Source organism: Mustela nivalis (genome assembly GCF_964662115.1).
Source record: "Mustela nivalis genome assembly, chromosome: 4".
Lineage (NCBI taxonomy): Eukaryota > Metazoa > Chordata > Mammalia > Carnivora > Mustelidae > Mustela > Mustela nivalis.
The window spans coordinates 24,772,187-24,789,092 of NC_139023.1; the positions used below are offsets into that span (position 1 = coordinate 24,772,187).

The window sequence follows — 16,906 nt, forward strand, 5'->3', positions numbered from 1 at the left end:
GAGACCCAGTTTCCACATTTCCAGCTTCACTTGTCTTCCTTAGGTGACAGGCCCTGGCTGCACAGAGCAAAGAGCCAGGTTGCCCTGCTGAAGGCAGAGTAAATCTCCAGGAACAGGTTTGCAGCAATTAACTCTGCAAGATGAGGGAAAGAAAGGGATCGGGAGGGAACAGATTTAGGTTAAAGTTAGGGAGACCAAGGAAAACTGCAAGAGTCCGAAGGCACCTCTGAGCTATTTTGGAAAACTGAGAATATAAATCTTTGGGCAGAATAATCCCCTGTCCCTGCCCTCATGTTTTCTCAGCACTGATGGTATCAGCTGATTTCTTCAGTAGAGGAACAACCGGGAACTAATGTTTCCAGTCACTTGCAGCATCATTTGTAAGTTTCCTTGTGGATTGCTTCCAACCTGTTTGATAGATTGTTGCTCTTCCTAAAACTGTTCGAATTCCATCACATAATTCCGGTTTTAGTACTAAAAGAGCTTTAGGGGAAAGGGGACGAAAGGAGAACTGCCACAGAAAATAGATACTAGGTAAGGAATATTGACATTTCCCTGCTAAATAAATCAACAAGTTTGTCATTAATTGTCAGTGTCACTTTAAATGGAATGACTTGTCCTTTCAACTGTGAGCAGCTTAGCTTTTGAGAATGGGGAGTTAGTATTCCGTAGGCAACATCATCACTGAGGGGGTGCCATGAGCTCCCTCAACCCAAGCCCCACATTACTAGTTTTTAGTCAACACTTCCCTCTATATTCTCAGACACCTTCCCTCCCCCCATCCGTGCTTTCTCTAGGTATTGGCAAGGGGGAGACGGGGAAAGATGGTGAGAGCAAACACCACAAATTGAAAACCTTGATTTTGTTTCATTTATTTAAATAAATATAAATATAAATTTTATATAAAACTATTCACATACAAAGGGACTTCTGCAACTTGAATTCCAATCTCTCCCCAGGCAAATTTTCAGGAGGTGAGACCTACAGGATTCAATTCTCTAAATTATTTGCAATTGAATACTTTCATTTAAAAAACAACAACAGAAAATAATCAAGAAACCCCCGTTCTCTTCTTAGGTTCTGAAAGACAGTGGGGAAGGGGAAAGGACATGCGCTTTCAAAAACCCTCATACAGTGTTAAACTTAAACCAACCGTGTTTTTTTTTTTTCCCCCTGCTACTTGACAAAGCAGAGTTGAATCTAGATTATTTACATTAAAAAAACAAAGACCTATAACTTTGAGTGGAACTTCAAACAAACAGGTCAAGGATGAGACCTGAAGGGTCAGGCCGGGCATGTGCGCGGGGAGAATGCTCAACTCCGTCCTTCTGCAGATGGGACCACAGCATGGGTGAGGATTTGGGCCCCTGGGTACCGGTCACCTTGGTGTTGTGGGGTGGCCAGGAGCGTGTGGTGAGAGGGACGCGGGCCTTCCTCATAAGGGAGAAATCTCCTTGTCATCGTTGGCCGAGGCCGGAGACAAGGAGTCTTCATCCTCGGAGCGCGCGTAGTGCGCCTGGCTGCCTACGCACTTGCAGCCCGCGTGACTGTTCCTCTGGGTGCCCTTCCCTTCTTTCTTATGCTTCACCCGACGGTTCTGAAACCAGATTTTCACCTGCTTCTCGGACAGGTTCAGGTATGTCGCGATTTCGATCCTCCGGAGTCGAGACAGGTACATGTTGGAAGAGAACTCGCGCTCCAGTTCCAGAAGCTGCGTGCTGGTAAACGCCGTCCTCATTCTCTTGCCATTGGGTACCTGGCCGGCGTCCGAGCCCCCTGCAGACCGGCCAAGAGAGGCAGAGACGTAATTCTCGGGTGAGGCGATCCCACCCCACGTGCCAGCCCTTGGACAGGACGCCTCTCCAGGACCCACCCGCGAAGCTCAAGCACCTGTCCCCATCCCTCTCCCTTTCCTATTTCATGGCACTTCGTTACTCAGCGGGGAAGGACAGAGACCCCCACAGCAAGTGAAGGCCTTTGATGTGTGAGATGTGAAGTCAGAAGCTTAAAGAGGGGTGGGGGGCATTGTCCGGTCGTCTCCCTTCAAGCCTAGCAGAGAGGCAGGCTGGCTTGGCCAAAAGCATGGACATGCTTTAGCTAGCCCCGACGACGGAATGCCACACTTAAGTTCAAACATACCCACCCCGAACCTCAGCCAGTTTAGCCTTCGGTTTCTCAACCCTCAAGTTTGAGGTCCCAAAGGCCCCGATATTACGCAAGACTGGTCCCCGGAGTGCACGGACGAGGCTGCTTGGAGAGGTTGGAAAGCTAACTTCCACCTTGGTGGAACTTCTGGGGACGACTCCACAGTTACACGAAAAGCCCCTCCTCCCACTCACCCCCCGCCCCAGGCTGCCACTTCCTCCACTGGAGGCGGAAAGTTTGCTCCTGGGAGCCGGGAAGGCGCGGCGCGTAGGTGCCCAGAGCCCCCGCCCTACCCATGGTGAGGCAGTGGAATCTCCGCGGGTCCCCCACGTTGTAGGTGGTGGCGGCGCAGACAGGTGCGTGGTGCTGAGGATGCCCCAAGGCTGCCGCGGCTGCCGCCGCAGCCGCCGCGGCCGCTGCAGCGGCGGCGGAGCCCGGCTGCTGGGGCTGATGGTGGTGATGGTGGTGCTGCGGCGGGTGGTGATGATGGTGCGCGTGACTCACGCGAGGACAAAATTGCGCGTCCCCGGGACCCGAAGAGAACTGACCCTTGAGCAGGGGCAGGGCCCCTGCGCCCCCCGGGGCCCCCCCACCGCCGGCCCCTGTGCTCCCGGCGCCTGCGCCCCCGCCGCCGGAGCCCGCGGGCCCGCGAGAGGAGTGCAGGTGCGAAGTGACGCAGAGTGGGCAGACACAGAACGCGCCACTCTTGCGGGACGGGCAGCCGGGCCCAGACACAGACATCACCAGCGGGGACGGCATGCCCAGCGGGATGAAGAAATCTGGCCCCGGGTGCGGCTCTGGCAGCGAGGGCGCGGGACGCGAGGAGTCCTTGATGATGAGCGAGTCGACATAGAAGGAGCGCGACATGTTGGGAGGGGGGGTGGCTGGAGGGCCGGGCCGGCGGTGGCGCCCCCTCCCCTCCTCTCCGGTTCTGAGCTCTGCCCCGGGCGCGGCGCGGACGCAGGCGGTCAAGCCCTCGGGGACGCGGAGGTGTTCGGCGTCTGGGCTGCGAACAAAGGGGTCCCTGGAGAGGGCTGGTCCTCACGTCCCCCGCCCGGCGCCCCGGCTCCGGGATTTTATAGCCCCCACCCCGGCACGTGATGCTGCGGAGTACCGCTCGGCTCAGGCTCCTCAGCAGCTCCCCACCCTCGGGATAGGCTGCCCGAGTCACAACAGAGGCGGCGAGGAGGGGCGGGCGCGCGGCAGGGAAGAACTCGAAGGAGGGGGATGGGGGAGACTTTGCAAAGTGTAGGTTTTGTTAATTTCGCGGGGAGGCCGGCCTCCTCCCCCTCTTTCTCCACGCTTTCTCGAGAAATCAGAGCTGCATCCTCCATCCTACCCCTTTCCCTGGCCTGGGCCCCAGCCAACTCTTACCCACTCCCGGCCGAAAAGGACACCAGGTGGGGACCTTGAGGCCTTTTTAATAGGGATGCCCAGTGCTCCCTGCTCCTCTGTACCAGCCGCGGCTGAGGCCGGGAGAGTGTGAGGCCTGCTGTTCCCAGCACGATTGTGTGGGCGGTGGACTGGCTCCAGCCCAGTCCCGCACCGCGGTTTGGACCACGGACACACACACACACAGTCCCCCCTCCCCCCCCCCCCGCCGCCCCGCCAGCATTTGGACTTGGCCAGAGTCATTCAGGTGGTTAGTTCGTGACCCATCCGACCCGGGGCGCAAGAGTGAAGCCTCCTACCTAAGAAGCTTCAGAGAGCTTTTCATTCTAATCCTTGAGACGCTCCAAAATGCCTTTGCACTTGGGGCCTTCCTGGAGCTGCTTAGATCAAGGACACTTCCTTGTGCTCCTTTATAATCGTCGATGTAGCCTTCGGCGGAGAGACCCGTCCAGGAGTCACTCTCCTTTCTCCAAGCCAATGCAATTCCAGGACAACCCTGGAAACTCCATCCCAATGATTTTGGAGAGAGGACCCAAACCCCAGCCCTCCTAGAGACGGAGCAGGCTTGGGGAAGGCTATGCTCTGGGTCCTGTGATTTTCTGCGCCTGTTTTACAGACCTTGAGCAACTGGCAGGCTAACCGGGAAGCACTCCCCCCCACCCCACCCCGCAACTCTTTAAAAGCTGAAAGAGGCTGAAGGAATTTGAGCCACTCAAGGAATCCTGCCTCAGGATACGGAGAGGTGGTTTGGGAAAGGAAATCCGAGGGGCACAGGCTCCAGCAGAAGACTTGCACCTTGGTGGCTGCCGAGATAGAGGTTATTGATTTTTGGAGAAGGTGAGAGGGCAGAGGTGAGAGCTTTCCCTTTTTTGCCCCTGTAGGGAAGTCCGGTTGGAGCAGGGAGGGTGAGCAAACGCTCCATACAAATCTGACCCTTTTTCCAAAACAGCTGACTTCAGGCCTGCGTTCACAATGGTGTTAAGAAACTTGGGGACAGGACTCCCTCCACCTCTGAGAAACCAGTGCCCAAATCCTAGGGGAGCATCAACTTCTCAGTGCAAGGCATAGGCTCTCTCTCTGTCCTCTGTCTGTCTCTCCCTTCCCCCTTTTCATCTCTGGGACCATTTCTTTTGCCTACTAGAGAGGTGTAATTGGGTTGTAGGGACGCCCCGCTCTGGGGAGCCCAGGATTTATGGATGGCAATTAAAGTTTTATGAATTGCAGCTGAGGCTGGTTATTGAGCTATTTGAATGTGATTAGAATTCAATTAGAAAGCGGTTAGTGGACGGTGGGTCTCCAGAGTGTAAACAGACAGCTATTCCAGAAATGTGCTAATCCAACATCTTGTGACAACAATTAAGGAGTCTCAGGGCTTAACTCAGGGCAGCTCAGCTGTAACTACTTTTGTACCACAAGGTTTGCCGAAGCAGCCACCCCAGACACTCAGCCTCAACCCGGCCTGCCCACCCATCCTCACTCGTGTCAGGAGAACGCCCGTAGTCCCAGAATCACTCAAGCCCCAACAAGAATGGGAGCTCAACCACTAAGAGATGCTTAAAAGCTGGGTGTTTTTTAACAGGCCTAAATTGTGCAAACAGGTGACATGATTTCCCCATTCACTTTGCAGATGCGTGTGTATATGTGTGTGTAATTTATATACTTTATGCTTATGTGTATTTATTCACTTTGCAAGTGCTCAAAGAAAGTAATAGCTTTCCCCTTTCCTTTTTCCCCTTCTGGATTGGGTTGAAGGTCATCAGAGGAGGTCTGTTTTCGGCTTACAGTTTGGGTCACTGTGTTCCCAGTGGTTCTGGGTATGCTCACGGGAAGAGCTCCTATGCTAATTGCTGGAATTTGTGCTTATGCAAGGACCATTTGGTTTTAGAGAATCCTAATTATGAAGCGTGAGCAACTAATTTATGTCTAAGTATGGAAACGTCCGACTGGAATGCTAAGGAATTTTGAGAAACGTGAGAGGCCCACGGGGTGACTTAGGGCTGCAGGGGAGCAGTGGCTTGGGGCCAGATTTGAGGCGGAAAGCAGACCCTGCCTGAGAAACTCGCCTGTGTGAGAGGACTTGGTACATTGCTTGAGCCATGGTGATGAGCACAGGATGACATATGGAAGTGTGAAGTCACTATATTACACACCTGAAACTAACATAACATTGCATGTTAACCAAGTGGAATTAAAATACAAACTTTAAAAAATTTAAAGAATAAATTGCTTGAGCCCACCAAGAGCAAAAATCTGGGGGTCACGTTCTATATTGAGGCTCTCCTTAGAGTCTCCTCATTAATTCTCTTTGGATCGCTTTCTTTCTTTTCTCCACTCCAGCCCCATCTTCAGAAGTTGGCTCCACTGTGCCTTGCCACCCCTGTTCCCAAAGGAAGCCTACCCTCCATGCCCCTGAGCAGCTATGTGGCTGGCCTGCCCAGTCAGACCCTTCCCTAGGACAGCAGCTCCTTGAACCTGCTCAAAGCCAAAGGGGACCCCTGAGCCGTCTGTCAGTGTGCCCCCACAGTGCCCCCGCTGCCACGCAATTTTATTTCTCAGTGATTCTGTCCGATAAAATTTCATCGTCCATTAAGTAATCCCTGAAATGAGAGCTCTTATGAGCCTATAATGAGCTCTAATTGCCACGACTCGGGGAGCCACGTGGAAGGATTTATTCGGTATTAAGCAGTCGGGTACAGAGTACAGGCTGTTACCTAAGCCATTACTTTCATAATTCAAGGAGAAAATTAGTTCTTTTAAGGGGCAGGGGGATCCTTTGATTTCCTCCTTCTTGCTGGGATGACAGAAGATGGCTTTGTCTTCCTTGAGTGCAAGGCAATGTCACAAATATGAAGGTAACAAAATTGTCCCCCCCATCCACCTGAACACATGCCCATGGGGTACCCCACCCTTACCCTCCAAAGAGAAAAAAAAAAAAAATCAAAGCATTTCAGAGGTGCCACTTTCTTGCCCCTGCACTCTCCCACTTGAGCATGGATGAGCAGTTTCCTCCTACTCAGTCTTGAGATTTGAATCTTGGTTGTAGCTTTCAAGAGGTCTTCCAATACTTCCCCCACCCGGGATCACACCTGACCTGGACCCCACATTCCCCTCTTGCTTCTCACTCTATTTCCTTTCATGGGCAAAGTCAGGGAAAGCAAAGGATGTGGACTTAGTGTAGCTTATTCCGCAGTCCCTAGAGTTCTGACCTATTGATGTGCTTAGCTGTTTTACGAGCTGTAACTCCCACATTGCCCTTTCCTCTGCGCACACCCCAGCCCCTGGAACAGCACCCCCCCCCCCCAATCCCTAGTCCTTTTTCTCTTGTTTTTAGAGTTTGCCCACACGGTTCTCCTGCCCCAAACGGAGGCGGCGAGCAGGGCGGGACAGCCCAGGAGTTGGCGGGGCGGCCTCGGATTTATTTGCTCCTCTTACATTGATTTCATATTAGTTTCCAAAGCGATGAATGATCTCAAAGCTGGGTTTTGTTAGCCGAACACAAACAGGAGACAGGACTTACTTGCCCCCAGCTCCCTTTAATGAGGTCATTATCAAAGCGTGAACAAGTCTATGAATGTTTTATTGAAAGCGCATCGTTAACTTGTATCCATCCTTTTCTCCGAGTGGCATTGTGATATTGCTGTCTGTGGCACATCTTACCCGATATAGCCCGAGATTTCCCCATTCTCTGTAACCAGGCAACCCTTTCTGAATACCCAAAAATTGAAAAGAACCGCTTAGTCTTCAAGAAAGTCCTCAATAATAGTGGAAAAGAACAAAGATCCAGGAGACAACAAAATGCCACAGGGGTGACTTTTCATGAGCAATTATCTCTCATTAATCAGAAGAACAGCTGCAATATTAATTTTCTCTCTTTCTTCCTCTCTTTTCACAGTCCCCAACATTTGAATAATCATAAATTTTGATTTTATGAAGGAGTCACATTTTCAGGGGCTGGAGAAAAGCAGCTACCTAGGTGAAGACAAGGAGAAAACGCTCTCGTTTTATTTATTTATTTATTCATTTTTGTTTGGGTAAAGCTGCCAACAAAGCAAAATGAAAAAAAATTAAAAATAAAAACAAGAGGGATATACTAGAGAAAATGGTCCTCCCCCCTTTCTTCTAGATGGCGGCTTAGAATCGGGTCTCCTTTCCCGCGCCGCTTGCTGACAACTCTCCCTCCCTCCCTTGCCCCCCCCCTCCCCCGCCACCCCTGCCCAGACCCGTTCCCCAGTTCTGCTCTGAGCAGGGCGGAGGGAAACGTCGCCGGCGTCTGGCGTGGGAGTTTCAGCCGGGTTTCTGCCGGTTTAACTTGCAAACGTGAAGCCAAGCGTTGTCGATCTGACCAAAGAGACACTCTTTGGGCGTAACTCGCATTGTGGCCATCAAAAGCCCGCCAGCCTCGGATGAACTGAGACGTGCATTCCGCAGAAATGGGGCGCTCGCTCTCTTTGCAGGGGCCGGAGAGGCGATTGTTCACGGGATGTGTAGCCAGGGTGGAAAACGAGGATCCCCAGATAAGGCTGTAACCTGCAAACCGGACTGGGAGTGGGGGAACTAAAAGAATCTCATTAAATCCGAGGTTGCCATTAGCAAATACACACTCTTCGAGAACCCAAGCCCTTCTTCGAAAGCCTTGAGTCGGGATGAAAGCAGGGCCGTTCCGAGTCGGTCCCCGCATTCCTGCGCTGGCAGAGGGAAGAGGGGCTCTGGCGCCCGGCTCTCCCGTGTGCTGCCCGAATACTACTGTGAGCGCGGCGCAGGCGAGCCCGTTCCGCCGAGAGGGCAGCCGGCGGGCCCCGTGCTCACCCGCCACCAAAAAAATGGTCTTGCTTCTCCCTAGTGTTTATTCAGAGCGGATGGGCCTTTGAGAAACCTCAATTCGCCTTTGTGCTCACGACAAGCGCCAGAGTTCAATACGGCCCTCGGAAGAGGGGGCTGGGAGGAGGCTTCTGGGAAAGGAGTGAGGAGTCTGGCTCAGAATTTCGGGAACAGCCTGAACGGTTTTGATGACACCGAGTCCCAGCCACACAGCCCCTGTGCTCCCCACTTCCCCTTAATTCATATTCGCCCACTCCCAAATCCTTCAGCCTAACAGGGCATCCCTCCCCACACCCTTAAAGCGCTCCTCTGTCATCAGAATAAAATTTATTGAGAGCCTACTCAGTGCCCAGCGTGTGCTAGGCCCTGCGGGGAGCACGCCTGAAAAGGCCGAGACTGTATCCAATAGAATATTGTTTCATTTCAGTAACAATGGCCTGAGGTGCAGAACAATTATCCGGATAATTGAAGCAAATGCTCCACCTCCCTCCCTCCCTCTCCAGTCCCCTTGGCGCTGGCCTTTTTTTTTTTTTTTTTTTTAAACTACCTTCTTCAAAGTTGGTGGTTTTTGTTATGTTGGGGAGGGTGTTGCTGGGAGCATAAGGGGAGGGCTCAATCGTTCACACGCAGATGAATTCCCCACTTCCCTCCGTCTAAAGTTTGTTGAAAGCCATGTCCTGAAATAGCTGCTTAGTAATGGAATTCAAGACAGTCTTGGGTTTTTTGTTTTTGTTTTTGTTTTTGTTTTAAATGCTATGAAAAAGAGAGTGAACCTTTGTAATTTTTAGCCATCTAGCCTTTTTGGTGTTCGACCTTGGTCATCTACAAAAATCACCCGGACAGTGCTATAAAAATAGGGATGCTTTCGAGATTTTGATTTAATGGTAGGGGCCCCAAGCTGAAGAATTAAACAAAAATGCTTGCTATGATTCTGATGCAGGTAAGCGTTCAGAAATAAATGATAAATCCTACCCCCGCTAATCCTGGAACCTGAAGAGAAGAACTTAACCCTCTCTAAGGCTGGTTCAGCAGTTGGTCTTTGGAAAGTGTGTATGGTGCACCTACTGTACGCAGGCTCTTGGCAGACAGGGAATGCTGTTGCATGAGACAGCTCCCTTGGGAATTTCAACAACTCAACTCAGTGGCGGTCAATGGCAAAAGGTCGCGTGAAAAGGAGAGAAACTACCATTTGGCTCTAGGACTGGGTAGAACTGAAGCCTGAAGGTGACTGGCAGAATGAGTGGCAGTTGGCCTGGGAAAGAGGGTTGGGAAATGTGTTCCGGGCCACCGAAGGGCACACACAAAAGCTGGGAAGACTTTCTCTTGGTTAATTGCAAGAACTGAAAGGAAGCCAGGGAGATTGGAAGAATCTCAGTTTCTGAGCCTGTGAGATGGGAAAATGCCCGCCACTTTCTAGTCCTTGTGAGGACTTGAGGACTGCTTGGCGCTGGGCCTGGTGCCTGGTAAGAGCTGTCAGTGGCTCTGGTTTTTATTATTATCTGGGATCTGCAGGTCCATGTGCCCTTGAGGCCCGGGAATGAAGTATCAGAATGCTGGGCTTTGCAGAGGGAAACCAGGAGGCTGGAGTAAGCGACCCAGCATCTCTCTGAGATGGCGCACCTTTTCTGAGCTGAGTTTCTACTTCCAAGGCTCCTTTACAGCCTGGAGCCTGCACCCGGAAGGTGCCCAACTCCGGGTTCCTCTAGCCTTCAATTTCTGGGCGAACCTGTCTCCTTCAGCAGCCCCATCAACCTGGGCCTGCGAGGGGAATTTTCCCACGTCCCACTCTCCAACCCCTTTGAAGGCCTGGTGTACTGGAAGCACCTACTTGGGACCTTGCCCTAAATTTCAACACTCCTCTGGCCTGGAGAAACCTTCTGGCATTGCTGGTCTGTTTGGTTTGTTTGTTTGTTTGTTTGTTTGTTTGTTTTTAACGTCTATTTATTTAGTAATCTCTAAACCCAACGTGGAGCTCGAACTCAGGGCCTGGAGATCAGGAATCTTGTGCTCCTCCAACAGAGCCAGGCAGGTAGCCCCTTTGTCGTCTGTGCCATTTCAGTATGCCAGTCTTCATAGCCACCATTTCCTGAGCTCCACGGTGTGCCTGGCTCTGAATGAGGAGCCTTGCCTGCATGATCTCATTTGATCTGACAGGTAAAATGCTATTATGATGGCTGTTTCTTGTATGAGAATCCTCAGTCTTAATGAGGTTCAAAGACTGACAAGGCCAGATAACTAAAGATGGTAGAGCCAGGATTCAGATGCTGTCTATCTAATGCAGGAGTTTGGAATTTGGGGCACTAGGTAATACTGTCTCCTAATGATACTTAGCATTTATTGAGCACCTATTATGTGCCAGGGTATCAATTAAGCTTTTTAATGTATCTTTAAATATTCACAATGACCTTGTGAGGTAGGTACTTTTATTATTTACTCATTTGGTTTTTGTCCACTTCTTGGTTAGTGTGGTTTTCCTATATAGTGAAGATCACAAAGGCCAGTTTAATGTGGTCCATATGACGGGGCACAAACTGGTAGTGGGGTGAGGACAGGGAATGGGATTGTTTTTATTCCCCTACAACCTGAACATAGAAAGTGCTGAAAGACATTTAAAGTGGGTAAATGAAACAGCTTATTCCTTTACTTGAAACGCTTTGACTGTAATCAATACATAGGTCCACTGATTGATTGGGTACGTGCCCCTCTGCAAATGCCTGCAAGCTGCCCCTGGAGAGAAACTGGGTCTGTTTTGTTTATTCACCGTCTGTGTCAAACACCCAGCCTAGAGCTGGCATATATCAGGAAATAAATATTTGTCGAGTGATTTCTCATTTTACAGATAAGGAAACAGGCTCAGAGAGGCTACACAAATTGTCCAAGGCGCAGAGCTTCCAGGTGTCAGAGGAAGGATTCAAACTGACGTCTTTCTCATACGAAGACCCTGCTCTTCTTTCTACCCCAGCCCACAGCGCCCTGTGCTGTGCCCCCTGGACCACGAGGACTGAGCGGGGGAACCCGGGCTGCGCGTCCGGGGGGCCGGTCTGAAGTCGGTCCTCAGTCAACCCCGAACTCCAAACGTGGGTGAAGCCGAGGGAGATCGCTACCTAGATTGACATAAATAGCGCTGGAGGCGTTCCCAGCGCTTCTGCCACTGGGCGCTTTCGCTGCGGGAGCTGGAGACCCACGTCGTACCCCTTCCTGGTGTCTTGACCTCCTGGGTCCCGGTCTCTCCTTCTCCCTGATTTATTTCTCATTGGAAAACGAAGCGACTCTAAGGCATCCTACTGAACCCACAGCCGGAGAACACCGCGACCAGCCGCGGCCCCCAGGCAGACACCTGGCATCCACGCTCTGCGCTGCGTCCTCGCCGCGACAGGCGCGCATGCGCGATCGTGTGTGCGCCGAGGGGAGATTTAGCGTGAATCTGTGTGCGCAAGCGCGTGGGAAGTGTGCGTGAGCGTGAGAATGAGTGCGTACGTGGCAGTGGGATACGGGGTGTGTGGAAGCGAATGCGTGTGTCGACAAGTGCGTGAAGAGTGCGAATATGAGTAGTAGTGTGTGCGTGTAGGTGTGCACTCGTGTAAGTGAAGCGTGTAGGTGTTTCAGAGCGCGAGTGGGGATTGTCAGCACGACTGTGGATATATCAAGGGGCGGAGAAGAGAGGCTGCGTGTGTGAGAGAGGGTGAGTGTGAGAAAGCGTGTGCTCCTGTGAATCTGTGCGTAGGCGTATGTGTAAGGACGTGCGCGCACCAGGGTGTGTGTAAAGAGTAAGAGCGGGGGTGTGGGAGACCGCGCGCATGAAGCTTGCCTGTGAGTGTGCGTGCGTGGGCCACGGGCGTGGCGCGGGGCTCCGGGAGCCGGACCTCCTCCCGCTCACGCCCACCCTCCCAGTGGGCGGCCGCAGCAGCACGGCACCTCTCTCAGCCGAGCAGCGATGCCACCGAGAGATGGAGGGAAAAGGCGGGGGGCAGGGGTGGCCCCTCCCGGGGGAAACCTGCGAATAAGTGGGAGGGGCTTTGGGGGCATCACCAGGAGCCCCCTTTTCACCTGTCCTCCAGTTTTCTTCGTTCACCCTCTGGATCCTCTTTCTGGCCATTTACCCAACAAGTGTTCATGGAGTACCTACATTAAACCAGGCTCTGCTTTCCACGCTGGGGACACCAGAAGAACCAGACAGCTTAGGTCTCACTCATCACGGAGCTAACACGGGGCTTTCTGTTTCTGTGTAACTTCTTTGCAGAATGCTGGTGTTGTACACATAGATTTTGGTCTCTGCCCTCAAGCAGAGGGGACACGGAGAGCTTGGAAGAGAGATTATGATAGCAGTGAGACAGTATGTTCAAATAAGTGCAGAGGCATTCCATCTCCTCCCAAACCACAGCCCTTCCACTGCGCTCTTGAGCTTGGGCTGGAGGCTAGGCAGTCCTGGGTGTGAATGCTCCTCCTTGACCATGGAAATTATAAAGGCACTTTTCTTATCAGGTAGCTCCCTGAGGTGAAGGAGTTGTCATGACAACCCTTGGCACAGTGCCTGGCACAGGGTTAAGACTCAATACGTACAAACTTCAGCGATGCCGTTGCTGATGTTCTGTTGGCCTGATGGAATGCTGTGGAGCAGGGAAGATGTGCTGTAGCTTTGTTGTTGTTGTTGTTGTTGTTAAACATTTATTTATTTGTTTGAGGGGGAGGGGCCTCCATCTCCCTACTCTGAGATCATGACCTGAGAGCAAATCAAGAGTCCCGTGCTTAGCCAACTGAACCACCCAGGTGCCCCCATGTGATGCAGGTTACACAGTTTGAGAGATTATCTACAGATTCAAATTAATTTGTCCATATTTATGTTATATCGGGCTGTGAATATCAGATGCTTGGTCTTTTTTTTTTTTTTTTAAAGATTTTATTTATTTATTTGACAGACAGAGATCACAAGCAGGCAGAGAGGCAGGCAGCAGAGAGCCTGATGTGGGGCTCCGTCCCTGAGATCATGACCTGGGTGGAAGGCAGAGGCTTACCCCACTGAGCCACCCAGGCACCCAGATGCTTGGTCTTTATTCTTCTCTATTAACTTCTTACCCTCCTGAACCAATGTTATTACTCAATGCTGTTGTTAAGGGGAAAGAAAAAAGTATTGGGAGAAGATGGCAAGAACCTGTCAGAGCCAAATGTTCTTTCAGGCAGCCTTAGAAGCATTTTTTGTCCACCCATGTGCCATTACAGTGAAAGGGAATATTTTCACAGTGACAAAATCCATGCTGTAGTTAAACCTTGTAAATGAAACTTCCAATTAAGTATGACATAGGAAGTATGTTTCCTGATTAGCTATGTGCCACCCTGGAACAAGGTAATTTATAAACAATTACGGGACATGGTACTTTTGTTTTGTTTTTAATGTCATAATGTCTTACTAAGTTTTGTTTTGTCTTGTTTTGTTTTGGCATTCAAACTAAGACCACAAGTTAATCTTGTTTTAAACCCAAAAGGAGTCTCTTTAATGACTGAATTTCCTTCTTGAGACTTTTTTAAAGAAATAAATATATTTTTAAAAGTGTTGAGAAAAAGAAGTCTTGAGAAATATGAGACTTGGCTGCAGCATTGAGGCTCTCAAACTTGGCAGCTGAAAATGAATTTTGCCATTATCTGGCTGACCCATCCATCTTGTGTTACAATCAGAGGAACTGAGGTCGAAAGAGAAATAGTGTTACCAGTGGTCAATCCCTTCCAGCAGTCACCTAGTAGGACCATCTCAATTTTGTTCTGTCCACACTATCCACACTTACACATTTGTAGGAAGATGTCCTGGCCATTAGGAAGAGAAAAGTGAGAGGATTACCAGCTCCCTTCCAGACTGGCACATCCCTATTGTGGTGTCTCAGTCCCAAACCCTTGGAATCCCCCTCAAATCCTCTCTTTTTCTCTGTACATTTAATTTGTGGGGAAGGCTTGATGGTTCTGCCTTTAAACACATGCAGAAACTGACCACTTCCAACATCCCCACAACTATCACACTGGCCCAAACCACACTCTGGTCTCCTGCAGAGCCTTTTGACTGGGTCCTTCCATCCATCCTTGCCTGTACGATCTGTTTCTCAATTTAGCATACAGAGGAAGCCTTTAAAAACCGAAGTTAGATTGGGTCAGAGTAAGAACCAAAGACCTCACAATAGCTAAAAAGGCCCTCCCTGGTCTTAACAGTGGCTATCTCTCCGAACTCCTCTCCCATTGACCCACTCCCTTGTCCTGCTTTCCTTTCTTGTCTGACCCTCTCCTGCACTGGCCTTCCCCTCTGCTGAGAACACTTCCCTACAAGTCCCCTTGCTTACATTCAGGTCTTCCCTCAAATGTCACTTGCTCACTCTTTTTAAAATATTGAAGCCCCAGGTGCCTGGGTGGCTCAGTGGGTTAAAGCCTCTGCCTTTGGCTCAGGTCATGATCCCAGGGTCCTGGGATGGAGCCCCACATTGGGCTCTCTGCTCAGTGGGGAGCCTGCTTCTCCCCTCCCTTCTCTCTCTGCCTACTTGTGATCTGTCTGTCAAATAAATAAATAAATAAAATCTTAAAAAAATATATATCGAAGCCCCTACTATGCCCTTTGCACTCCCAACCCCCTTACCAGGCTTTTTTTTTTTTGTTGTTCTCCATAGCGTTTACCACTTTCCAACATATTATATACTGTATGGAGTTTATGTGTTTATTGTCCGAATCTGCCTTTGAGAATGAAAACTCCTGGAGGATATTTATGTCCCTGGGGTCACTAAAGACAGTGCCTGGCATAATAGTTGCTCAGTCAATATTTGATGAGGATTCAAAAGAAGAAAGCCAGTGTTCTTGGTAGATGCCTGAACACAATTCTATCTTAGCTCTACGTAGCACTTTGGTGTTTACAAAGACTTTAAAATCTGTTATGTCATTGGATGTGCATAGTTATATAAACCGGATAGGACTTTCTTATTACTGTTATTTCCATAATGAGATATTCAAAGGTTAAAGGACTTGTCCAAATCAGATCTAGGACTGGGAATTAAATCAGATTGCCATTTTTGATAGAAGACAAGTTCTCTATTCTAAACCTCTTGGCTAAATGAGGAAAATATAGGTTACTGGATTTACTCGAATCCTAAATTCTTGCCCTGGGATGAGGGCTGGGTCCTTCTTCCGCTGCTTGCCTTTGGGATTATGTTCAATTCCCAGCTAAATAAGTGATGTTTGGGGGAACATTCCACAATGGCCTCATCCTCTTGTTTTTATAATTTGCACAGGGTTGAAAACAAGAGATATTGTCTTGCTGTTAGCTCAAGCTCATTTGGAGTCTGGCCTGAATCTCTTGACTTGGCTGGATGCCCTCCCTCATCTGACTGCTCTGGGCGAACCAACATACTGTCTTAGTCAGTGCATTACAGTTCCTTCCTCATGTTTGTGTTCTCTGTCAGTCCATCAGATTTAGCTGATGAGCTCATTGACTAAAAACTGATTGAGCAAGACAATATCCCTCATTCTCTAGGCACACACAGCACCATTGTCTTCCCCAGATACTAGTAATAATTGACATCCTCTTATGAGGACATTAAAATCTCAAGAGTCATTCATCAATGACTGCTGTTAGAGCAAGAATTTATCATATTGAACTATAAAGGTAGCAGAAAGAGGTTATATGATTCAGAAAATAGATATAAATATGTAACTACCAATTCTGAACAAGTTTTTAAAAAAATATTTAATTTATTTATTTGACAGAGATCACAAGTAGTCAGAGAAGGAGAGAGAGAGGGCAAAGCAGGCTCCCCACTGAGCAGAGAGCTCCATGCGGGGCTGGATCCCAGGACCCTGAGATCATGACCTGAGCCGAAGGCAGAGGCTTAACTCACTGAGCCACCCAGGTGACCCTCTGAACAAGTTTTTAAGATAACATATTTTCAGGGCATCTGGCTTGCTCGGTTGGAAGAGCATTTGAGTCTCGATCTCAGGGTCATGAGTGTAGAGATTACTAAAAATAAACTTAAAAAAAAAAGATAACACCATTTCCTCAAGGATGTTCACATGTAGCAAAATATATGCGTTTCTTCTCTATTATCTTTCAAATACCTACCATGAATTATTACCTTTTTATGTGAATAAGGAAAATTTAAACATTTTAAGATAAGAAAAGGAATAGAACAATTTGTTTATTGAAATATTAATTTGGTGTTTGGTTATTCGTGGATTAACCCATGCCATCTCCACTTAGAATGTAATACATGTCTCGATTTTACACTGTTTTTCTGTTCCAGGTGCTCTAAAGCACCAGAGATGTTTATTACAAATGCAGAAGGCATGGCTCAGAGAGGAGCAATGGCAGCCAAGTTTACTGCATCATTGCTGTTCTCCAGGGGGCTTTTTTCTTTTTTTTAACCTTGGGGGGTGGTGGTGGTGGTTGTTTGAGACTAAGCAAGTTACTGGAGTTCCAAACAATGTACCTAGGGACGATCATAATACCGTTTATATTTCCAGAGAATGACCCCTAGCCAGAGAAGTATTTGTGTATTTAGTTGCCAAAAAAAGGCAAAGCATATCAGAT

General features: G+C 49.4%; 1 protein-coding gene across 1 annotated transcript; it reads right to left on the reverse strand.

The window, feature by feature from the left end:
* Positions 1-929: 929 nt before the first annotated feature.
* On the reverse strand, positions 930-3,292 carry GSX2 (GS homeobox 2). The gene is made up of 2 exons (XM_082726807.1): positions 2,439-3,292; positions 930-1,776 (listed from the first exon to the last, which is right to left on the reverse strand). Exons 1-2 carry the CDS (start codon positions 3,010-3,012, stop codon positions 1,436-1,438), a joined length of 915 nt encoding a protein of 304 aa, XP_082582933.1. The 5' UTR covers positions 3,013-3,292; the 3' UTR covers positions 930-1,435.
* Between the last annotated feature and the right edge of the window lie 13,614 nt (positions 3,293-16,906).